This window comes from Phyllobates terribilis, unplaced genomic scaffold, assembly GCF_046119375.1.
Source record: "Phyllobates terribilis strain yellow unplaced genomic scaffold, ASM4611937v1 Scaffold_7__3_contigs__length_470593459, whole genome shotgun sequence".
Lineage (NCBI taxonomy): Eukaryota > Metazoa > Chordata > Amphibia > Anura > Dendrobatidae > Phyllobates > Phyllobates terribilis.
The window spans coordinates 301359494-301380132 of NW_027362767.1; the positions used below are offsets into that span (position 1 = coordinate 301359494).

Here is a 20639-nt window from a genome sequence, read left to right on the forward strand (position 1 = left end):
TTCCAGATTCCGGTAACTTCCCATTTACTTGTCCTAATTCTCCTTCAACCTTCTACAGTATCATTAATTTCTCCCAACTTTATATTTATTTATTTTTGCCAAGATCAAAGATGGCGGCCAGGCGACCGGCCCACAAGTTAGGACAGTGTCACGTCACGATAGTACACGTGACTCCATGTCACCTGCGCATGAAGGCGGAAATCCAAGATCCGGCTGAAGCAGCAGACGGAGCTCAGGAGCTGCAGGGTGAGTGCGGCCGCGGGCGGGAGGGGACACCGGGATCGGGGGACTGGCGGGGACTGTAATGTTAACCCTTCCTTCTCCATCCGTGTATATGTGGATGAGTGTAGCGGCTGCAGCGCTGTAGTGGTCGGTGCTGTCATCGGTCTGATCTCCCCATAGAAGCAGAATGTGCAGGCTGCGCTGTCAGCCCCCGACATAGAAGTTGTGCTGCATTCCTGTATCACTGCACATTCACTGCACACACTCAGCAGGCGAGGGGCAGTGATCACTGATTGTAGCAGTAATACATATTAGAGGAGAGCCCACACTGCACTACCCGGGGGTCCCGCACACAGGTGGTCGGCTTATATCTGCTGCTGTTTGCTGTGTCGGCCTCTTGTCTAGCTGGTGACAGTTCACGTTACAGGGGGTTTGTCTGGTGTCACCATTACATGGTACTGCAGCTCCTTCACTCTGCCGGTCAGCATGGCTCCTGGGGGTCCGATCCTTATGATCAATGGATTAGTCCCATAAAACCCCTTTAAAGCAGCAGACCAGCCTGACGGCATAAGAAGATTGAGTCATTGATTGGCTGCTGACGTCATGTGGTTCGGACTGGTTCACTGGAGAAGTGGAGAATCCCCTGGTAGGCCCCTGTGCTGGAGTGGACCCCCCCCTGCCGTCCTATATATTCAGTATTTGGCACAATACACTTGGTTCGCTGTGTACAGACAAATGGCAAACTACTCAGTGCGTTATATACCTTTGTGAATGGGATGAAATATTAGCATGTAGCTGAGCAGTGGGCTCCGGAGTCGGTAATACTGGCGGACCCCAGTCCAACAATACATGTCTCTGTGGTGACGTGATCACTTCAACCATATACAGACACCTGCAGGGAGCAGCGGAGAGGTAATAGGCAAAAAAAGAAATTCTTTTTATTCAGATTAAAGGGTTAGTCTGGAGCCTAGGTAAAAACGTATAGCTTGGCAGGGACTTGCATTAAGAGGACGGGGCTCTTCTATCCCCATTGGAATGCTGTGGCAATGCACATGCTCCACCGCTGCCCCATTCATGCACTATGGGGCCATTGAGCTCTGCACTCAGCTCTTCTGGCAGCCCCATAGGGAATGAATGGGGCAAGTGCACAAAGTGCCCTGTCCTGCTGATTGGCGCAGGTCCCGGCTCTCCGACATCCACCAATCAGCACATTATCATCTCTCCTTACAAACTTGTTTTCACCAGACAGTCCCCTTAAGCATTTGGACTAAGTACACCTGACCTGCAGTGAGCTTTGTTCTGCTGACCGGTGGTCCTGGTGGGCAGACCCTCACTGGTCTAATGGCTGGCCCATGGCTGTATGGTGAGATGCAATATGCCGGATCCTCAGTAGCCTGGTAACAGATGCCAGAGGAATACTGGGCATGCCACCGCACATTGGCTACTACCTGTACTGTTTGAGTAATTCTGCTTCGCGTCCTCACTCGGATGTGTCACAGAGGTGATTTTGAGACGTCGGAGCGGGTTCCTACAATACCCAGCAGTGGGAAGTCTCCTGCACATACATGGAGCATGTGAGGCTCATTACCAGCACTCTGCCGAGTATAGGCAGTGTCTCGCTTTATCCTGACGTGCTTCCTATCAGCCTCTGCTGAATACTGGGGAGGACGATCACAGAAAGTAACAAAGTGCCCTCACAATCTGCTTCTCAGGTGAGTCTCTTTATATGGAGAAAAAGAAAGCAATTATTTACCATCTATGACCACACTGTAAAAACTGCGCTGCTTTTTTTTCTCTAATTGAGCACTTTTTTACAATGCGATCATAGCCGAGGCCGGTCATTTCTGAAGCTGTCAGGGGTCCAGAGAAAATCAAATGTCAACTCTCAGTCTTCATAGGCAGCTTTGTAAATGAAGTCACTTATTCCATAGTGCTAGTTATTATACGTCTTCTCCAAATGGGTTGAGTCTGGTCTTGCTGCTAGGCTTCATAGAAGTGAATGGGCCCGGATACTACAGTGCCCAATCCTGCAGTAAATGGCTCAAGTGTATTAAAGGACCATGTGCTGTTCATATGCAAAACTGATGGTCTATAGAAAGCACAAGGACCAATGCAATATACTGAAAGGTTTTGTGACACGAATGTAGAAAATGGGCATACGGATGGCATACAGATGTAAAAACACACACGGATTGAAAATCATCGGGTTTTTTTGTCTGGGTGTGAAATGGACAATTTTGAATACACTCACATGCCTCCCTGGCTAAGTGAGTCCCTGCCATCACTCACTCTATCTAAAAACAGTTAATAAATACTTTATACCTGACTCGAAAACTCAGAATTCTGGTGTTCTGCAAGAAAAAATTTAGCGTGAAAAGCCTCATTTAGTGGAAGAAATAGAATTCAGGTCCACTTCCTACATAGCATTAGTATAATCTGCATTACTGCTTCCTTTTGGAATAATTTATGTAGTCAGACTTTAATCTACCAAACATTTTTTTTTGTTTTTTTTTCCTTCTCTGCTTTTTTAAATAACTTTTTTAGGTATTTGCCTGTCTTGTTTGTTTTTTTTGTTTTTTTTTATTATTATATATTTGCCATGGTGGAACGGAGTTTAGGGTTTCCAGATAATTTCGCCTGATTCATCATTTGAGACTTTTCGATAAATTGCAGATTTTGTCGCAAATGTACTCCAATCCCATCCTTGGAATTATCTTATGTTTGGCAGATATTTAGGCTCACATTTTGTGACAACTTTAGCACTTGACTTTTTGGACTTTATGTTTCTCTAATTTTTTTATTTTTTTTTTTTTTTTAAAGAACATTTTTTATTTTCCTCAAAATGTATGAGCTGCCTGCACTATTTTAATGAATTTGGTATAAAAACCATCAACAAATACCACAAGACAAAAAAAAGAAAAGTGACTTAAAAAAACAGCCGATGATGAAGTTGGCCCTAAGTGTGTAAATGGGGTGTCAGGTTAAAGGGAACTGACACACGAACCAGAGACCGGCTCCCTCATTACAGAATTGGTTTTTTTTCCCACGTCCTGATATTTCTGGTACCGGATAAACCAGTACAGGAGATATCTGCGTGTAGCACACATGTGACAAACGTGTGCCCCACCAGGAGCACACGTACCTGCGCTTGAGAATCAGCGGTACATTTAGCGCTGTTCCCAAGCGCCGGGTGCTGAACGCTGCCCTCATTATTGTTCCCTCCTGGCGCTGTTATCAGCACCAGCAGGGACAATGATGAGGTTAGTAGTCTGCTCCCGCTGACTCTAGCTGTAAAAATAAGAATAAAATAAAAAATCCTTATACTCGCCTGTTTTAAGTGTCCCCCGCTGTAATCCACCTGACAGCTCAGTAGAGGAGCCGGGGAGAATGACTCCTGCAGCGAGCCGGCCCCGGAGCTGCGCTCAGTGAGTAGCAGGACACCGCTGTCCTTATTCTTATTTTTACAGTTGGAGACAGCGGGAGCAGACTACTATTCTCATCATGGTCCCCTGCTAGTGCTGATCGCTGCACCAGCTGGGGACAATGATGAGGGCAGCGTTCAGCACCCGGCGCTTGGGAACAGTGCTAGCTGTACACTGATTCCCAGGCGCCGGTACAAACGGTGGGTAAAAAACGGACATGCCAACGTATTTTGCCCACGGACACATGGTCCATGGAAACACACTGACGTGCACAGACACATTTATTTGAATGGGGCTACGTGTGTCAGTGTCTCCGGTACATGTGGAAAATGTCACCACTCATACTGGAAAGATGGACGTGTGAAAGAGCCCTTAAATAAATATGTATGATGTTGCTGCATTTCAGAGAAAAAATGGCCAGTGACGAGATCACTGGTCTAAGAGATATGTCCCCTCCAGCTTCTTCACGCGCAGTCAGCGAGACTGTTAGGTGTGTAGGGAGAGGTCTGTTGATCTACAGTGGCTTGTGAAAGTATTCACCCCCTTGGCATTTGTTCATGTTCTGCTACCTCACAACCTGGAATTTCACGGTTTTTTTTTAGCGTTTGCATCAGTTCATGTAAAGAATATGCCTACAACTGTGAACATTTGGTTTTCTTTTTATTGTGAAGCAAACAACGAATAGGGAAAAATAACTTAAAACTTCAGCATGCATAACTATTCACGCCCCTAAAGTCAGTACTTTGTGGAGCCTCCTTTTGTGGCAATGACAGCTGCAAGTCGCTTTGGATAAGTCTCTGTGAGCTTTCCACATCTTGCCACTAGGATTTTTGCCCATTTCTCAAGGCAAAACTGCTTGAGCACCTTCAAGTTTGCTGTTCACCAGAGGAAATCATCTATCTTCAAGTCTGACCACAGATTCTCAATTGGATTAAGGTCTGGGCTTTGACTAGGCCACTCCAAAATATTTTTACACTTTTCCCCTTAAACCACTCAAGTGTTGCTTTAGCAGTATGCTTTGGGTCATTGTCTTGTTGGAAGGTGTACCTCTGTCCCAGTCTCAAATTACTGACAGACTGAAACAGGTTTTGCTCAAGAATTTTTCACCATTCATCTTTCCCTCAACTCGGACCATTTTCTCTGTCGCTCCTGCAAATAAACATACCACAGCATGATGTTGCCACCGCTATACTTCACTGTGGGGATGGTGTTCTTAGGATGATGAGCTGTGTTTTCTTTTTTTTTATGCCAGACATAGCGTTTACCTTGGTGGTCAAAAATTTCAATTTTGGTCTCCTCTGACCACAGCACCTTCCTCCATACATCTGGGGAGTCTCCCATATGTCTTTTGGCAAACTCAAAATTAGCCTTATAATTTTTGTGTGTAAGTTAACGCCTTTTTTTCTGCCCACTCTTCCATAAAGGCCACCTCTATGGAGTGTACGGCTGATTGTGGTCGTATGGACAGATACTCCAGTCTCTGCTTGGGAACTCTGCAGCTCCTTCATTGTTACCTTTGGTCTCTGTGCTGCCTCTCTGATTAATGCCCTCCTTGCCCTGGCTGAGAATTTTGGTGCTGGCTCTCTCTTGGCAGGTTTGTTGTGACACCATGTTCTTTCCATTTGATGATAATGGATTTGATGGTGCTCCGGGGGATCATCAGAGATTGGGATATATTTTTATAACCCAACTCCGACTTGTACTTCTCAACAACATTTATATATACTTCCAAACTAGAACGTTTAGAACTTTGGTTGCACTTATCGAACCAGTCAGGAAATTAGGAATTCTCCATTGAAACATATGCCAACAGACTTATGCATGATAAAATGCACCACTTCTTAGCAAGTGTAGAGTCACAATTTAATTAATTTTTTTTTTTTACTATTTCAGGTTTATCTTACTCAGGATTGAGATTGGAATCAGAATATCGGGCATTGCTAACCATTTTAAAAAAATAATAGTATTTCATATGAATTTTTACAGTTTCCTTACCTTCAGTTTAATAACTGAAACCAATTGCTCGAGATATTACATTATATATATATAATATATATCACAGTCCAGGAAATCCCGCGTCGCTGATTGGTCCGGCCGTGGCCAATCAGCGACACGGGATTTCAGAACAAGTCGGGAGATAGCTGGGCTGACTCCGCCCATGTGGTCATGTGACTCACCAACTGCCCATGACGTACTGAACATGTTTTGTCAGTCACAGTGTGTGATGTACTTCTGTCACGTTTAATGAATACGTTCTGTCAGTCACAGTGCGACACAGTTCAGCCACATTTACTAACCACGGTCACAGGAGACCCCCGGCTGCAGCCGCAAATAGTCGTGATGTAAGCGGAAGCAAGAGCCGGCTGCAGCGGGGGAATTACTGGCTGTGCGTGGTCAGCGATGTTGTCACAAGCAGTATTGACAACATGACGTAATTACAAAACTCATTAGGGGTCCCGGGGGGATACATTGGGGGGTTAATTTAAAGTAGTGCACAACCCATTTAAATACTGCTTCGCTGATTAGTCGCGCCCGGTCGGCCGCATACATATTCTAGAATACCCGATGCGTTAGAATCGGGCCACTATCTAGTAATATAATAATAGTCTTTTTTAAAGGCCATCCATGTTTAGTGGAAAAAGCATGCTGCGTATCCACCTTTAGTCCTCTCCATTTTGTTGCAGAAATACTAAATATGGATTTTGCCAGCCCTCTTCTCTTTTTTTTTTTTTTTTACATTTCTTTGGTTTAAAAATATTCCTCATTTGTAGTATTTTATTGAGGCTTGAAGACTGTAAAATGGTTGTCCTCTATTTTTATCCTTAGGATAGATCATCAATAAAAGATAGTCAGTCAGGGTCTGACATCCAGCACCCCAACTAATCAGCTGTCCTCTCTATTGGTGGCTGCGGCATCAACAGGGGAACAGCTCTTTCTGAATGGTATCTGATCTGCAGTACCCGGCAGCGGACACTACACAGTGTTCGAAGCTTTGGTGTTCAACTCCGCAACCGCCGGCACTGAGAACACCTGACCAGTGAGGTTGCCGGGTTTCTTACCTCACCAATTCTGATACTGAGAACCTATCTCTAGGATAGATCATCAGGATGGAAGATGTGGAGTAACCCTTCAGAGTTTGTCCACTACTGGACAACTTCAGCTTACTCAATTCAGGATCCCAGTTAAAATAGAAATTGTGTATACTCCCCTACCACAGCGGCGCTTTTCCAGTGATGTTGGCACCATTGTTCCTGAATACTGATGTGATATTGTTGTGTCGCGTGCAGGCTGCAGCCAATAAGCAGCCTTTACTATTTCATCCTTCATATTGATGAGCAGCATCCAAACAGCGGCCGCTTATTGTCTGCAGCTTATGGCAACAACATCGCTGATTTTGCAGGAATACTGCTACTGTGGGCAATGAGTATACACTGTGTTTATTTTAATTGGGGCCCTGAATTGATTAAACTTGGGTTGTCCAGTAGTGGACAACCCCTTTAATTAATTATTTATAGTTATCAGCCTATTAATAGATGTTAATTTTGTGTTCTAGGAAAGATGATTTCCGAAGGCGGTTCGTTCTTGCGGGGCATGTTAATAGGAGGTGCCTTTTGTCTGGTGGTAACTCTTCTCGGACACATTAAGTTGGGGCATGAATCTGCCACCCCTCATGAGCATCATCACATCCAGGCGCCTAACAAGGAAGACGTATTGAAGCTTTCAGATACAGAACGGATGGAGTTGAGTAAGAGCATGCGGGTCTACTGTATCATCCTTGTCAAACCAAAAGACCTGAGCCTCTGGTCTGCCGTCATAAACACATGGAGCAAGCACTGTGACCGGACTGACTATTACAGCTCTGAACACGTTAAGGTCTTTGAGTCGATCGTCGTTGACAGCAGCGACATGTGGACCATGATGAGGAAAGCCCTCCAGATGGCTTATGAGAAACATAAAAAGGAGTACAACTGGTTTTTCATCGCTCAACCTTCTACTTTTGCCATCATTGAAAACCTAAAGTACTTTGTCTTGAAGAAAAATCCTTTGGAGCCTTTCTACATTGGGCATACTGTGAAAGATGGAGACCTAGATTATGTGGATTTGGCAGGTGGCATTGTACTCAGTATCGGGTCAGTAAATCGTCTTATCCATGTCATGAACGAGCCCGATAAGTGTCCGGAAACGGGTGGCATCATATGGAAAGTCCCAGGAGATAAGCAGCTGGCCATGTGCCTGAAGTATAAGGGAGTAGTGGCAGAAAATGCAGAAGACTCCGAAGGGAAGAACGTCTTCAACACCAAATCTGTAGGGACCTTAATCAAAGAAGCCATGGCAAATGATCCTCAAAAGGTTGTTGAAGGCTGTTGCTCAGACATGGCGATCACATTCAGTGGCATATCTCCGAACCACATGCAGGTTATGATGTACGGTGTGTATAGGCTACGGGCGTACGGTCACAGCTTTAACGACGCCCTAGTCTTCTTACCGCCTCTGAATTCCGATAACGACTGAAGCACGTTACAAGTTTTCTATATGCATCTCAGCTAAATACTCGAGGGTGTACTTAATTCTGAAATCTGGAGACGAGGACTATGGAAGAAACTAATCAATCAAATATGGTGGCTCTATTTATTTACGCGAGGAAGGCGACGGCGGGGAGGAAGAACGGGATCCGTGTACATGTGTAATTTACTCTCTTCCCTGTACATTATAAAAGCTTCGGCCTTTCTACGTGTTGGGACTGCTCAATACTTGTTTTACTACTCGGACTGCAACTGATTTTCCACGGTGATGACTTTTGCACTTAAATTCTATTTTTCTACTTCATAAAGAACTGGGTTGATGTTTTCGGTTTCTGTGGTCAGCGAGCTTTGAACAATTCTTCAGGCTGCTCCCTATGGGAGAGTGTAAATGAGCTGACTTCTGTCCATAACCTCTATTGTACATTGGTGATGTTGCCAAATTACATTTTTGGTGTTCCCTTCCTACCATGAGGCTCGAACCCCATTACCTCATACACATACGGCTTGTACTAAGCATAGGGCACCTTTTGTATACAAGTAATGGAACATGGCGTCCCCCAGCGAAGCCCTTCTGGTATTTTTATAAGATGGTCCAGTGTGACGGCACCTCTACATTTTATTAAGAATCCACAAGCCAGAGCACTGGTGGCATCGTTGCTGTTCCTGTAAGATACGTAGGACTGGTGGAGAAGTAATATGGAGGGGGGGTATCATGGTGTTATGTGGCATGGTTCTCTCCCCACGTCTCGTATTTTCCATTGCTTCTGCATCTTTTCTTAGACCGGTGCATTGTACCATTCCTATAAATCAATGGCAGCTGGGCTTTACCATTCTGCTTGTCACTAGGGGTTTGCCTACACAATCTGGCAATGATCAGTGTGCCAAAAAAAGTGTAGGAACATGCATTATTGACAAGGGGAGGAAATTGATCAGTTATCAATTTATTTATAATTTTCAAGGAGGCAACGGAGGAACAAAATTCAGAATAAGAATACTTACTAGAATAGATATGTTAAGAAAGCCAACACATCCTTATTAAAGGGGTTGTCCGAGCATAAAATATTGATGACGTACCGCTAGGCTAGATCATCAATATCCGCTCAATAAGGGTTTGTCACCCAGAACCTTTATTGGCCTTGGAAGCAGCTGGATGTAAAAAGGAGACATTTCTGAGAACTGCAGACCAGATCCAACAACCTCTCAGTACTTCAAGAGGATTGATAGCCAAAAAAACCACAGCAGCCCCCTAATATAATTTTTTTTTTTTTTTTTAAGTATAAATAAAAAAAAAACAAACAAACATTTTTTTTAATTTTTTTATAAATGGCAAGAATATTAGAGGGATGTGAGCAGTGCAAATGATGTGGGGTCTACAGATACCTGCAGATAGGGCACGCTTCCCTGCAGACGTGATGTCATCAGCAGCGCTCACCTACCAATGTGGAAGTGATCGGAACCAGAATAACCCTTTATGCAAAACCAGTAGGAATTGTAACAGCTTTAAAAAAAATTTTTCAAAAAGATTACCGTACTTTTTGTTAGAGCCACAAGATCTCACAAAAACTTACCAAACTTTCCACTGAATGCCCCTTGTTAGGTAGCGTTGCGCCTCTGGCCACGCCTGGAGCCCACTGCACAGAAGTTCAGACACCACTCTTCTGGGTAACTGCATAATAACCATTAAAAAATAATAATTTTTTGTATTTAATGTTTTTCAAAGAAAACCTCATCCTGGTGATAAGAGGAACTGCACAATGTAGAGTTGTAAGAAAAGTTCCAGAAGTATTTCATGGGTGATGCAGATCTGGGAGGAGCGGGGACAGATCCACTCTTATGGGAGTCTATCATAAATTAAAATTTTTGGTTTTCTGTAATACAGGATGTGAGCGGTGATTGTTCCTTTTACCTTTATAAGCCCCTGTTATCAGACACTATATAGGGGGTATGTTCTGCAGATGGCATGTGTCCTCATTACATCTGAATGTATGTGTACAATACACCTCTCCTATGCTGCTGACGGGTGTATGATCCTGCCTATCCGGTCTCCAGCAGTATAATCGTACTGTCATTATAACTGCACCCTGTAGTGATGATTCACTCTATAAAGTCGTGGGGGAAAAACACCTCCGCCTATTGGTTACTAGTGTGCAAACTAGGCTATCCGAATAATTTTATTTTTTTTACATTTTTATAGCGAAAAGAAATTGAGGTGAGGCGGAGGAAAAAAATGGCTAAAAATTAAATTTACTGATGATTTAACTAAACTCTGATAAAATGGTTTGTGGAAGCGTATCTGTCTTTAAATCTCCTTTTATTTCTTGACATAGTTTAAAAAATATATATATTTAAGAATGAGCCTGACGTCACCTCTCCAAAATTGTGCTATCGAAATGACCTCCCACCCCTCCCCCGTTAACCAACCGCACAGCAAAAACCACTGAGGACTCTCATAAAGAAACCACTATTCCGATACGCTAACTTTTCTCTTTGGCACATTAAAGGGCACCTGTCAGCGTAGAAGCCGTATGCTAATCAGGTTGGATGTGCAATAGGGTTGTGATAACGCACTTGGAGGAAGCAGTGCAACTGTGTAGACACGCCCACAATGCATTTTCAACCTGATTTGCATATGGCTTCTCAGCTATATTACTCATGACTGGCACATTGGATCTCTACAACGTGCTGTCAAGTAATATTGGCAGTGAATGTTTTAAATATAGAAAAGTACTTGTTCTGTTCTCCCACACAAAAAACACCTCAGGACTCCTTCACACACAACTTTTTTTTAAAATAACGTGTTTGTTTTTGTTAAAGCCAGTTTGTGTTGTCCCATAGATCTTGCATATTATCTTCTGGGTGGGGTTTATGCATTTTTCACATTTATAAAAAAAAAAAAAAATTGGATCTTTGAAAGCTAAATTCATTGACACCTTTATATCTTCTATCTGTTGCTGCTTTGCCAAGGAATCAGTGTTTTAATTCATACGTAAATTAGATGTAAAGTGCTCCAATTGTGACAGAGCAATTGATGAGTATCTGCCTCCCAATGATGTTTCCCCGCCTGCCACCAGCCCAGCTTTGATTGACAGCTCACTGCCTGTGTGACGTTAGGCGCCAGGCAGAGAAATCGGAAAGTGAGCTATCAATCAAGCTAAAGAGGCTGGTGAAAATGGGGAAATAAGCTCGGGAGGCAGGGGCTAGTCAGGTGCTCTGTCACACCCAGAGCCCATGATGCCTAATTTGCATATGAATTAAACCACTAATTTCTTGGTAATGCAACAGCAGCAGCTAGAGTATATGAAGGTGTCCATGGATTTAAATGTCAATGACAGGCAGGCCCATGTATAGAGCTTGGAGGGGGAGTGGGGGCGTTGATCTTACTGACAATCCCTTTAAGAAAGTGGATTTCTCCTTTTAAGCAGTTGCATGAGATTTGAAATACTCTTGTTCTTCCCGTTCATCTTGAAGGGATTGAGTTAACCACAAACCATCCATGCAGGTGCTCCTAATCTGATGCAACCACTTTAAGAAGGGGGGAATATTGTGGACGCACCATTTTATATATGTATGGGATACAGAACGCGCAAAATACACGCCGTGGTGTGGACATCTCCTTACAGGGTTTCCCAACTGGCTTCTTGATCAAGGAACTTTTTTATTTTGTTTTATTCAGAACTGAATCAGAATCGATTGAGTTATGAGGAACTGCACATCGCCTCTAGAGCTGGTCATCTGCATATGACATAGGTAGCTTGTAAGGAAAGAATTGGGGAGGATTGCTGGCTGTGTCATATATATATATATTTTTCCTATATTTTTGACTGGTATGTGGATATCTAACAGCATTTCTTGTATAAAATAATTAAATATTTGTAATTTTTTTATGATCTGGAAAATTTACGACTGAATTTCTGTATGAATTAAAAATTTTATGTTACATGTGTTATTTTTTTTTATTTTTGTGCATTAATGATTCTGCAGACTTCAGAGCTGAAATCTTCCTTGTTTAATGTGATTTATACTTTCTAATTGCATAAGAAGTTGGTCATCCATACACAATAGTAGCCGCTGACCACTATTTCTTCAGACTCCAGCATACAGTTGTATGGTTCGCTCGTCATGGATGGATTATCTCAATTAGGGGCATTTCATTAAGGCCCTTACCCCAGGAATCTGGCGTAAACACCTTATCAGTTGCACAAAAATATTGTGACTTTTGGCGTTCACACGACAGTCCTGTCCTACTATGCCAATTTGGGCAGGACATGGATGGGGTGTGGTTACTCCCGCCCATCAAATTCATTATAAGTGGAATAACTTACTCTTGGACCCAGGCTGGCATACATTTCTGGTGTTTGCACACAGTAATTCATTATTAATGAATCAGTTTGGTGAATTCCAGCGAGCACTTCATTAAGACTTACGTATGCTATGCCAGACTTGGTGAACATAATATGGGGGCAATTCATTATCTACAGAGTACACATCACTGCTGCATCCAGACAAAGCTCTGCTACATTACATACACACAACTGTCCTACATACACACACAGCAATGCTACATACACACTATACATTACCACTTTTTGAAGTTCCTTTCAGACTGATCATATGACCTGAAAGGTCCTTCAGCTACCTGGGGCTTGCAGTATACATGCCGCTTCATAATGTGCAGGACCCAGTAGCTTTCTCTCCTGCCCTGCACCGATCAGACTGATCAGTGTTGGGCTGGAGGAGAGCTGTTTTCTCACTGATCAGGAAGGACGCTGTCTCCGTTCTTCTCGATTGTAGGAAGCTGCCTCAGGACTAAAAGGCGCATGCATGCTTTTTGACAATTTTTTTTGAATTGCAGGAGGATGACCCCACAGTCATTTCTCTGCAGAATTTATCACCCTCCAGCGAAACAGGACATCATCAGTGGGACAGCACTGCAGTTACTTACCACAGCTTCTCTCACCATTGTCCCCTGATGATGTCCTGTTTCAGTAAGGGGGTGGTGATATAGCGATCACAGCTTCTGTCCCTGCCACACGCATCTTCGGTGGCCGCTGCCAGTGCAGGACCATCCTCCTGTGATGTCTGGCGTGAGGCTCCCCTCAAATAACACAAGACAGGAAGTAGAGTAAAAATAACATATAGGGAGAATTTTGTAATAAAGAAAATTATAAAGGTTGTTAGGGGGGTTACAGAAATATTTATAAAGGGCTTTATAAATGCCACAATTTTTTTTATGCATAGATTGTTTAAAAATAATAAATGGAGGCATACTCTCCTTCAAGGGCCCCCCTGATCCAGCGCAGGCAACTCTGGAAGATTGCACCTGCTCCATAGTTGGTGTGTGCTCCATTCGGAAGTCACAGCACCACGGCAACCTGTGATTGGCTGCAGCAGTCAGATGACTAGCAGAGTGCGTCATTGGATATTTTGCAGAAGATGCACCCTTCACAAGGCATGCTTTAGCCTGTGCTGTGATTTCCGAATGGAGCAGACACTGCTTCCAGAGCAGGTACAGATGTCCAGAGCAGGTACAGATATCCAGAGCACCCTGCGCTACATCCACAGGGGCCCTGAAAGATAAGTGTGTCTCCATTTGTTATTTTCAAACAATTCATACCTTTAAAAAAATATATCATTTTAATTTCTGACAACCTCTTTAAAGACTCCAATCACAAACGTTTGTTTTCACCGATCTAAGAGAAAATCTGTTTGTGGAAGAATCTGGTTAACACTTTATTGGCTGTGTTGGGAAGCTGGCTTTCTCCATTGACTAGTAGATTGTGACATGAATAGACTAATGTCTGACTGAACTGGTCGGACAAGCTTTGCATGTTTTAGAGAAACTGTCCTGTAAAAATGTAATGGGTGCAGCAGGGCACATGGAAATACTGGATAGACTAGAAAGGGAAAATAGGATCCCTAAGCTTAATGGCTGAGCAATACGGGTAATTCTAGGCACCCACTGTGGCACTTCCCAAACTCTGTCCTCACGGACCCCACACCATGTTTTCAGGATTTACTTAGTATTATACAGGTGTGAGAACCTGCGGCAATTTCTGATGCCGTGATGATAATTCCAGCACTTTGTGACAGCAGACTATTTAATCCTTACTGCGCGTGCATTGCACACTATTGGGATTCTCTATTGTTGCCAGCGAGAATAGTTGGTCACGTGACTGCAAAAGTGGGATTTGCATATATTTATTATTATAGCGCCATTTATTCCATGGCGCTTTACATGTAAAAAAGGAGGTATACATAGCATATATGTGGTCACATTGCGACTAGACATTCCTGGCTTCTCGCAGTACAAGTGTATTGAGTGGTGCCAGGCATGTCTAGTTAGAATGTGTCGGGAAGTATGCAGTTCACATACTTGCGTGCACGTGCCGGTCCGCTGTCACCAGCAACAACTGAGAATCCTGACTGCGTATGATGCGCGCGCACGGTAAGTGTCCATTAGTCTGCAGTCACACAGAGTGACTGCAGAATTTTAGAAGTACGGACAATCCCTTTAAGTCTCTCTTTGAATTTTCCTCTACAACTTTCCTTATCCAGATGTGTTAAACAGATTCATGAAATTCCACTTTTACCCAATGGAGTATTTTTTGGGCACATCAGTTCCCCCTGGAGTAAGGTTCCACATTACATTTTCTCTGGGCCTTTCTTGTGCAGAATTAGGAGTCAGTCTTTTCTGCCATTACCGGTCTTTATCGTCACCTTCTTCCTTTCATTCTTCCGACCATGTCCTTCTCCAGTGATTGTTGTCTTCGTCCAAAGTTGGCAAGTGTTGGCTTGGTGATCCTTGCTTCGAATGACATGTCTGGCTTCATTTGTTCCAAAATGATTTTTGTTCTTGCCACCCATTGATAACATCCTTCTCCAGCACCACAATGAGTATTTCATGCTGCGTATTTTCGCTGTGCGAAATCTGCAGCATACAGTTCCAGCAAAGTGGATGGGATTTATAGAAATCTCCTGCCCGCTGTGCTTTTATTGCATTAACTGACCTGCGGTATGTTTTTGAAATCTACAACATGTCAATTTGTCTTGTGGGTTCACTGAGTTTTACGTGCCTTTTTTTCCCATAGAATCGCTTTAGATCTGGAAAATCCGCAAGAAAATATACATGTAATCCATACATAACAGCATCAATAAAATTGTGTCAAAGTCAAAAACCAGGAAGTATCAAAAACAAAGCCGCTTTATAAACAGGAATATACTAAAGAAGCAAAAACAGCAGTCAAAAACGCAATGAAAAACAAAACGCAAGTAACCTAATTTTTGTAATAGGTGCAGAAATGTACCAGAAAATGTGCAACATTAAAACTCGGCAAATCCTCATCATGGGAACAGAGCCTTACAAATTAAAGAGGAATGAGGGAAAGATGATTGCAATTGGGAGCAGTGAAGGGGTTTTCTACAGCTTAGGAAAACCAAAATTAACTGGAAAAAAACAGAGAAAAATGTAGTCTTTAATTTTTTTTCTAGCACCCCATATTTGCACACGAACAATTTCCCTTCAGTATTTACTTAAAGGGGTTGTCCACTACTTTTACATTCATCGGCCGGGGTCCCGCACGCAACACCCACATTGATCAGCTGTTATCGGTGGCGGCTGCCACCGTCCGGAAGTGCTCACCTGCGGGGCTCCGCTGTCAAGTGGTAGTGGCCGGCGCAGTGTACTGCACATCCGCTTCCCATTCAATTGAATAGGAGGCGGATGTGCAGTAACAAGCCCCGGCCACTACCACTTGACAGTGGAGCCCCGCAGGTGAGCACTTCCGGACGGTGGCAGCCGCCACCGATAACAGCTGATCAGCGTGGGTGCCGCGTGCAGGACCCCGGCCTATCATAGGGCATCAACGTAAAAGTAGTGGACAACTTCTTTAAGGCTTTTATTTTTTTCCTACATGCAGGTATTTGGGGCTAAAACTAATTTTTGCACTGGTTTCATTAAAATTTTTGCACAGTTTGGCTTTTACAAGCTCTTGCTTTACTGGCTGTTGAATAAGATTCAACTAAAATTCCATCAGTGAGCTCGTTTTGACAGGTATATTGTATCACTTATCTGTCTTCTTCTGCGCTCCTATGTGTGGATTTATGACCACAAACCACATCAATGGAGAGCTGAACTTTTATCATTAATCAGCTGAGAGAAGCTTAGTAAAAGACATGAGCGTTACAAACTTTGTGACTGACAGATTCTCAGTTGGATCATTCAGGAATCAGCAATAAACTGCACAACACAGACTATCGAGTGCAAACTGTGCAATGTTTTTAATGAAACTCAGTTGCAAATTTTATACTCAAAAATACATCCATGTAAGTTAAAAAACAAACAAAAAAAAACAAATTTAATAATTTGGACTCTGAAGGTGACCTATCCATGGGCAACTTTTCATTGTTGTGCTTTCATATTTTTTCTCCTCGCCTCCTTCCAGGAACAATAACACTTATCGACACAGCTGGATGAGGGCTCGTTTTTTTGCAGGACGAGTTGTAGTTTTAAATGATATTAAATGAATGTCTGCAAGTATTTTTATTTAATTTATTTTTTAAAGTGTTCATTGTTCTGAGACAACTGTTTTATTTATACCAACATGGGGTACATACAAGGTTATAACTCCTTTTTATTGCATTTTTTTCTTAGAGAGGTGAGGTGACCGACACATTAAAATTTTGGAGTTTTGATATGTTTTTTTCTCTCTTTACAACATTTACTGTACGTGTTAACCAATTTTAGATTTTGACAGTCCAGACTTGGTGATACCAATTTTTTTTTTCTTTACTTTTTAAAGGAGGAAACTATAAATACCACAGTATTGCAGTATACAGTAAAAATCACAGTCTCCTACGAAGCGCAGTCTGTGGCTGAGCTTTACAGAAGTGCCAAGATAGTAGAGCCGTGTGGACTTGGCTACCACTGTAAGCCATCAGTGCGCACCAGAAACTGCGCCATTTCAAACGCCGCTGACAGTGGCATATAAATGGTTAACGTCTTTGATCCCCATGATTAGACAGTGAGAGAGCTATTAAATGGTGTCTGAGCTTGGGGGAAGAATATAGAGAGACGCTCGCACAGGAGAGTGGATCTTTACTACACCTGCAGGTCAAATCAGCTGCTAAGACAGGGCGAAGCAGGCGGGCAAGACAGGGCAAAGCAGGCGGGCAAGACAGGGCAAAGCAGGCGGGCAAGACAGGGCAAAGCAGGCGGGCAAGACAGGGCAAAGCAGGCGGGCAAGACAGGGCAAAGCAGGCGGGCAAGACAGGGCAAAGCAGGCGGGCAAGACAGGGCAAAGCAGGCGGGCAAGACAGGGCAAAGCAGGCGGGCAAGACAGGGCAAAGCAGGCGGGCAAGAGAGCGCAAAGCAGGCGGGCAAGAGAGCGCAAAGCAGGCGGGCAAGAGAGCGCAAAGCAGGCGGGCAAGAGAGCGCAAAGCAGGCGGGCAAGAGAGCGCAAAGCAGGCGGGCAAGAGAGCGCAAAGCAGGCGGGCAAGAGAGCGCAAAGCAGGAGGGCAAGAGAGCGCAAAGCAGGAGGGCAAGAGAGCGCAAAGCAGGAGGGCAAGAGAGCGCAAAGCAGGCGGGCAAGAGAGCGCAAAGCAGGCGGGCAAGAGAGCGCAAAGCAGGCGGGCAAGAGAGCGCAAAGCAGGCGGGCAAGAGAGCGCAAAGCAGGCGGGCAAGAGAGCGCAAAGCAGGCGGGCAAGAGAGCGCGAAGCAGGCGGGCAAGAGGGCGAAGCAGGAGGGCAAGAGAGCGCGAAGCAGGCGGGCAAGAGGGCGAAGCAGGCGGGCAAGAGGGCGCGAAGCAGGCGGGCAAGAGAGCGCGAAGCAGGCGGGCAAGAGAGTGCGAAACAGGTGGGCAAGAGAGTGCGAAACAGGTGGGCAAGAGGGCGAAGCAGGCGGGCAAGACAGGGCGAAGCAGGCGGGCAAGACAGGGCGAAGCAGGCGGGCAAGACAGGGCGAAGCAGGCGGCAAAGACAGCACGAAGCAGGCGGGCAAGAAAGGCATAGAGAAGCACAATAAAGTAATGAAGTATATTACAAAGATTAGTAATTTTACAAACACTGCTCAATAACGAAATTAATTTAAAAAAAAGTTTAGTTCCTCTAAGCATAGTAGCTAAAAGAACCATTCGCACAGTTTTATCACTGATGGTTTCTCAGTGATTTCAGAGCCTAGAACAGGAAGCAATAAAAAAAAAAAAAAAAAAAATGCGCTGGAAAACTGGAACATCTACACAGAGCAACCAGGTCGCTTCTCAATGCGCCTTAGAAAAATGTGAGCTATAACAATTTTGGTTACCATGCCGACAGCTCTACTTTCCCACTGTGCCAGTCTTTATACGCCCATTATACAGTGGTGAATGGCTGTAACTGCCACTTAGGCCACAGTCCAGCAGAAACACAGCGGCTGTGAGGCTACGTTCACACTTAGCTCAGCTTTTATCCGGGGCCGTCATCTCAACCCCTGAAGAGGATTCACACATGGTTTTCTGTGGCGGTATCCATCTTACTAGAGTTATGTGGCAAGGCTTGTTATTGATTAATAGCACAGGTGGCGCTAGAGTCCCTGTCCTCCTCCTCCTCTGAAGAGGCCATTTGAATATTTAAATTCCCAGAGGAGCATTGCATGGTCAATAAGTCTCTTTACACCAACTTCACTCTTTCCACAAGGAGAAATCGTACCCCTTAGACCATCTGACAAAGGCCTCTCACCCAGCCAAATCAGACCTACCGTACTCCTTTGCCAATGAAGACAAAACACCCCGAAACACGTATCTGCAACTGGAGTTTCTAGGTTGGCTTCTTATCCTAAGTTATGTGGCAAGGCTTGTAAAAGGGTCAATACTGACTTAGGAATGCTACCCCCAATAGGTGGCACTAGATTTAAAAGTCCTCTTCCTTTCTAAAGAGGCTATTTGCATATTTATATTCCCAGTGGAGCATTGCATGGCCAATAAGTCTCCTTATGCAGACTTGATTACCTGCTATCAATGGAATCTATCAGAGGCAGCAGTTTCCTAAGCAAGGAGAGTGCACTTGCTCGCTATTCAATATACAGCCTGGGAGCGCTGCTCTGAAGCTGCCCAGATTGCTGGATCTGGCCAGCTTTAAAGTCTAGGGCCCTGAGGAAGTGGCAGTGTAGCCACGAAACGCGTAGGCCAAGTAATAAAGAAAGTTTTGGTTTAGGCTTCTTATCTCCTCATTTGTTTGCTGATCAGCGGGGTCTCCTGCAGCAGCCATCTGACAGGTGCTTCACAGTTGGTTGTGACTCACACAACCTCAGAAGGCGAGTCAGACTGATTGTGGGACCTGGTATTTACTTTTATATGGATAAAGCCCTATGTGCGCTGTCTTTCCTATCTTTAGCTACTGGTGTGAACTGTCATTCATAAGGAGTGCACTGCCACTCAGAAGGCAGAAAGCCAGGAGGCAGAGGAGCAGTACGCTTCTGAAGCAAAACCCTTTAACAACGATCCAGATATTTGCAAATGATTTCTAATGATACAGCAGAAAGTCACTGACTCTTAGGAAGTGACTTTACAGCAGATGTGTGCAACATGTGTGCCAAGCGCTGCTTGTGACCTGAACCTTGAGATGCATATATAATTGGAGACCGTTACTTGGCCAGCTGCAGGGGGCTGTCGTACGAGAGAAGATTTAGAGCAGGGTTCCCCAACTCCAGTCCTCAAGGCCCACCAACAGGTCATGTTTTCAGGATTTCCTTAGTATTGCACAGGTGATGGAATTATTGCCTGTGCAGGTGATGCAATTATCACCTGTGTAATACTAAGGAAATCCTGAAAACATGACCTGTTGGTGGGCCTTGAGGACTGGAGTTGGGGAACCCTGATTTAGAGGAAGGAATCTAGGAATAAATGTCCTCTATTGATCGGGGTTTGTATTTTGTAAGATGTACTAGCGATATAGACTTCCTTACTGAATTCAAGACTTTGTCTGCCAGCCAGGTTTATAAAGCCTTCAAGAATCCTTGCCAACAGCACTCTTTATAATACATGAGATCTTTAAACATCACTTCTTTACACCATCATATAAGAATGATAACTGAATCCCATAATATTTATAATATAGTCATAATTCTCTGGTAGCTGACGGATGAACAAACATTCGACTGGTGGCCATCATTCCTGAATTCCCGTTTTACATGCATGTTCAGTTCGACAGAGTATTCCTCTATTCTGAATGGGCAGAAGAGGAAAAGCCTCCAGCAAACCGCTATGATGGTGGCTTCTCTCTGGAGAGGAACTTGAATTCCAAATACCCGATCCTTCTCTCCGCAACATAATCTACAGAGAACTCTATGAATATTCGGTGACTCCAATGTTTAATAATCAGATGTGGCACATGAGCAAATGGTTCGTTAATACAGAATTAGATGAAGGACACCATTTTTACAGTCATCAGCAATTAGTAATATTACCAAACTAACAATGAGGAAAGAAAAAAATAACCCAAG

At 43.9% G+C, this 20639-nt stretch overlaps 1 protein-coding gene across 1 annotated transcript; it reads left to right on the plus strand.

Annotated features, from left to right (window-relative positions):
* The first annotated feature begins 114 nt into the window (after positions 1 to 114).
* C1GALT1C1 (C1GALT1 specific chaperone 1) lies at positions 115 to 9463 on the plus strand. Its single transcript, XM_073641070.1, has 2 exons — positions 115 to 246; positions 7198 to 9463. Exons 1-2 carry the CDS (start codon positions 189 to 191, stop codon positions 8154 to 8156), a joined length of 1017 nt encoding a protein of 338 aa, XP_073497171.1. The 5' UTR covers positions 115 to 188; the 3' UTR covers positions 8157 to 9463.
* Positions 9464 to 20639: the final 11176 nt, after the last annotated feature.

What these genes read in the sequence shown, in the direction of transcription:
- C1GALT1C1 (XM_073641070.1), top strand. Translation starts at nt 189, where the DNA reads ATGAAGGCGGAAATCCAAGATCCGGCTGAAGCAGCAGACGGAGCTCAG. An exon ending in CGGAGCTCAGGAGCTGCAGG is followed by an intron (nt 247 to 7,197) that starts GTGAGTGCGGCC and finishes TTTGTGTTCTAG; the next exon opens with GAAAGATGATTTCCGAAGGC.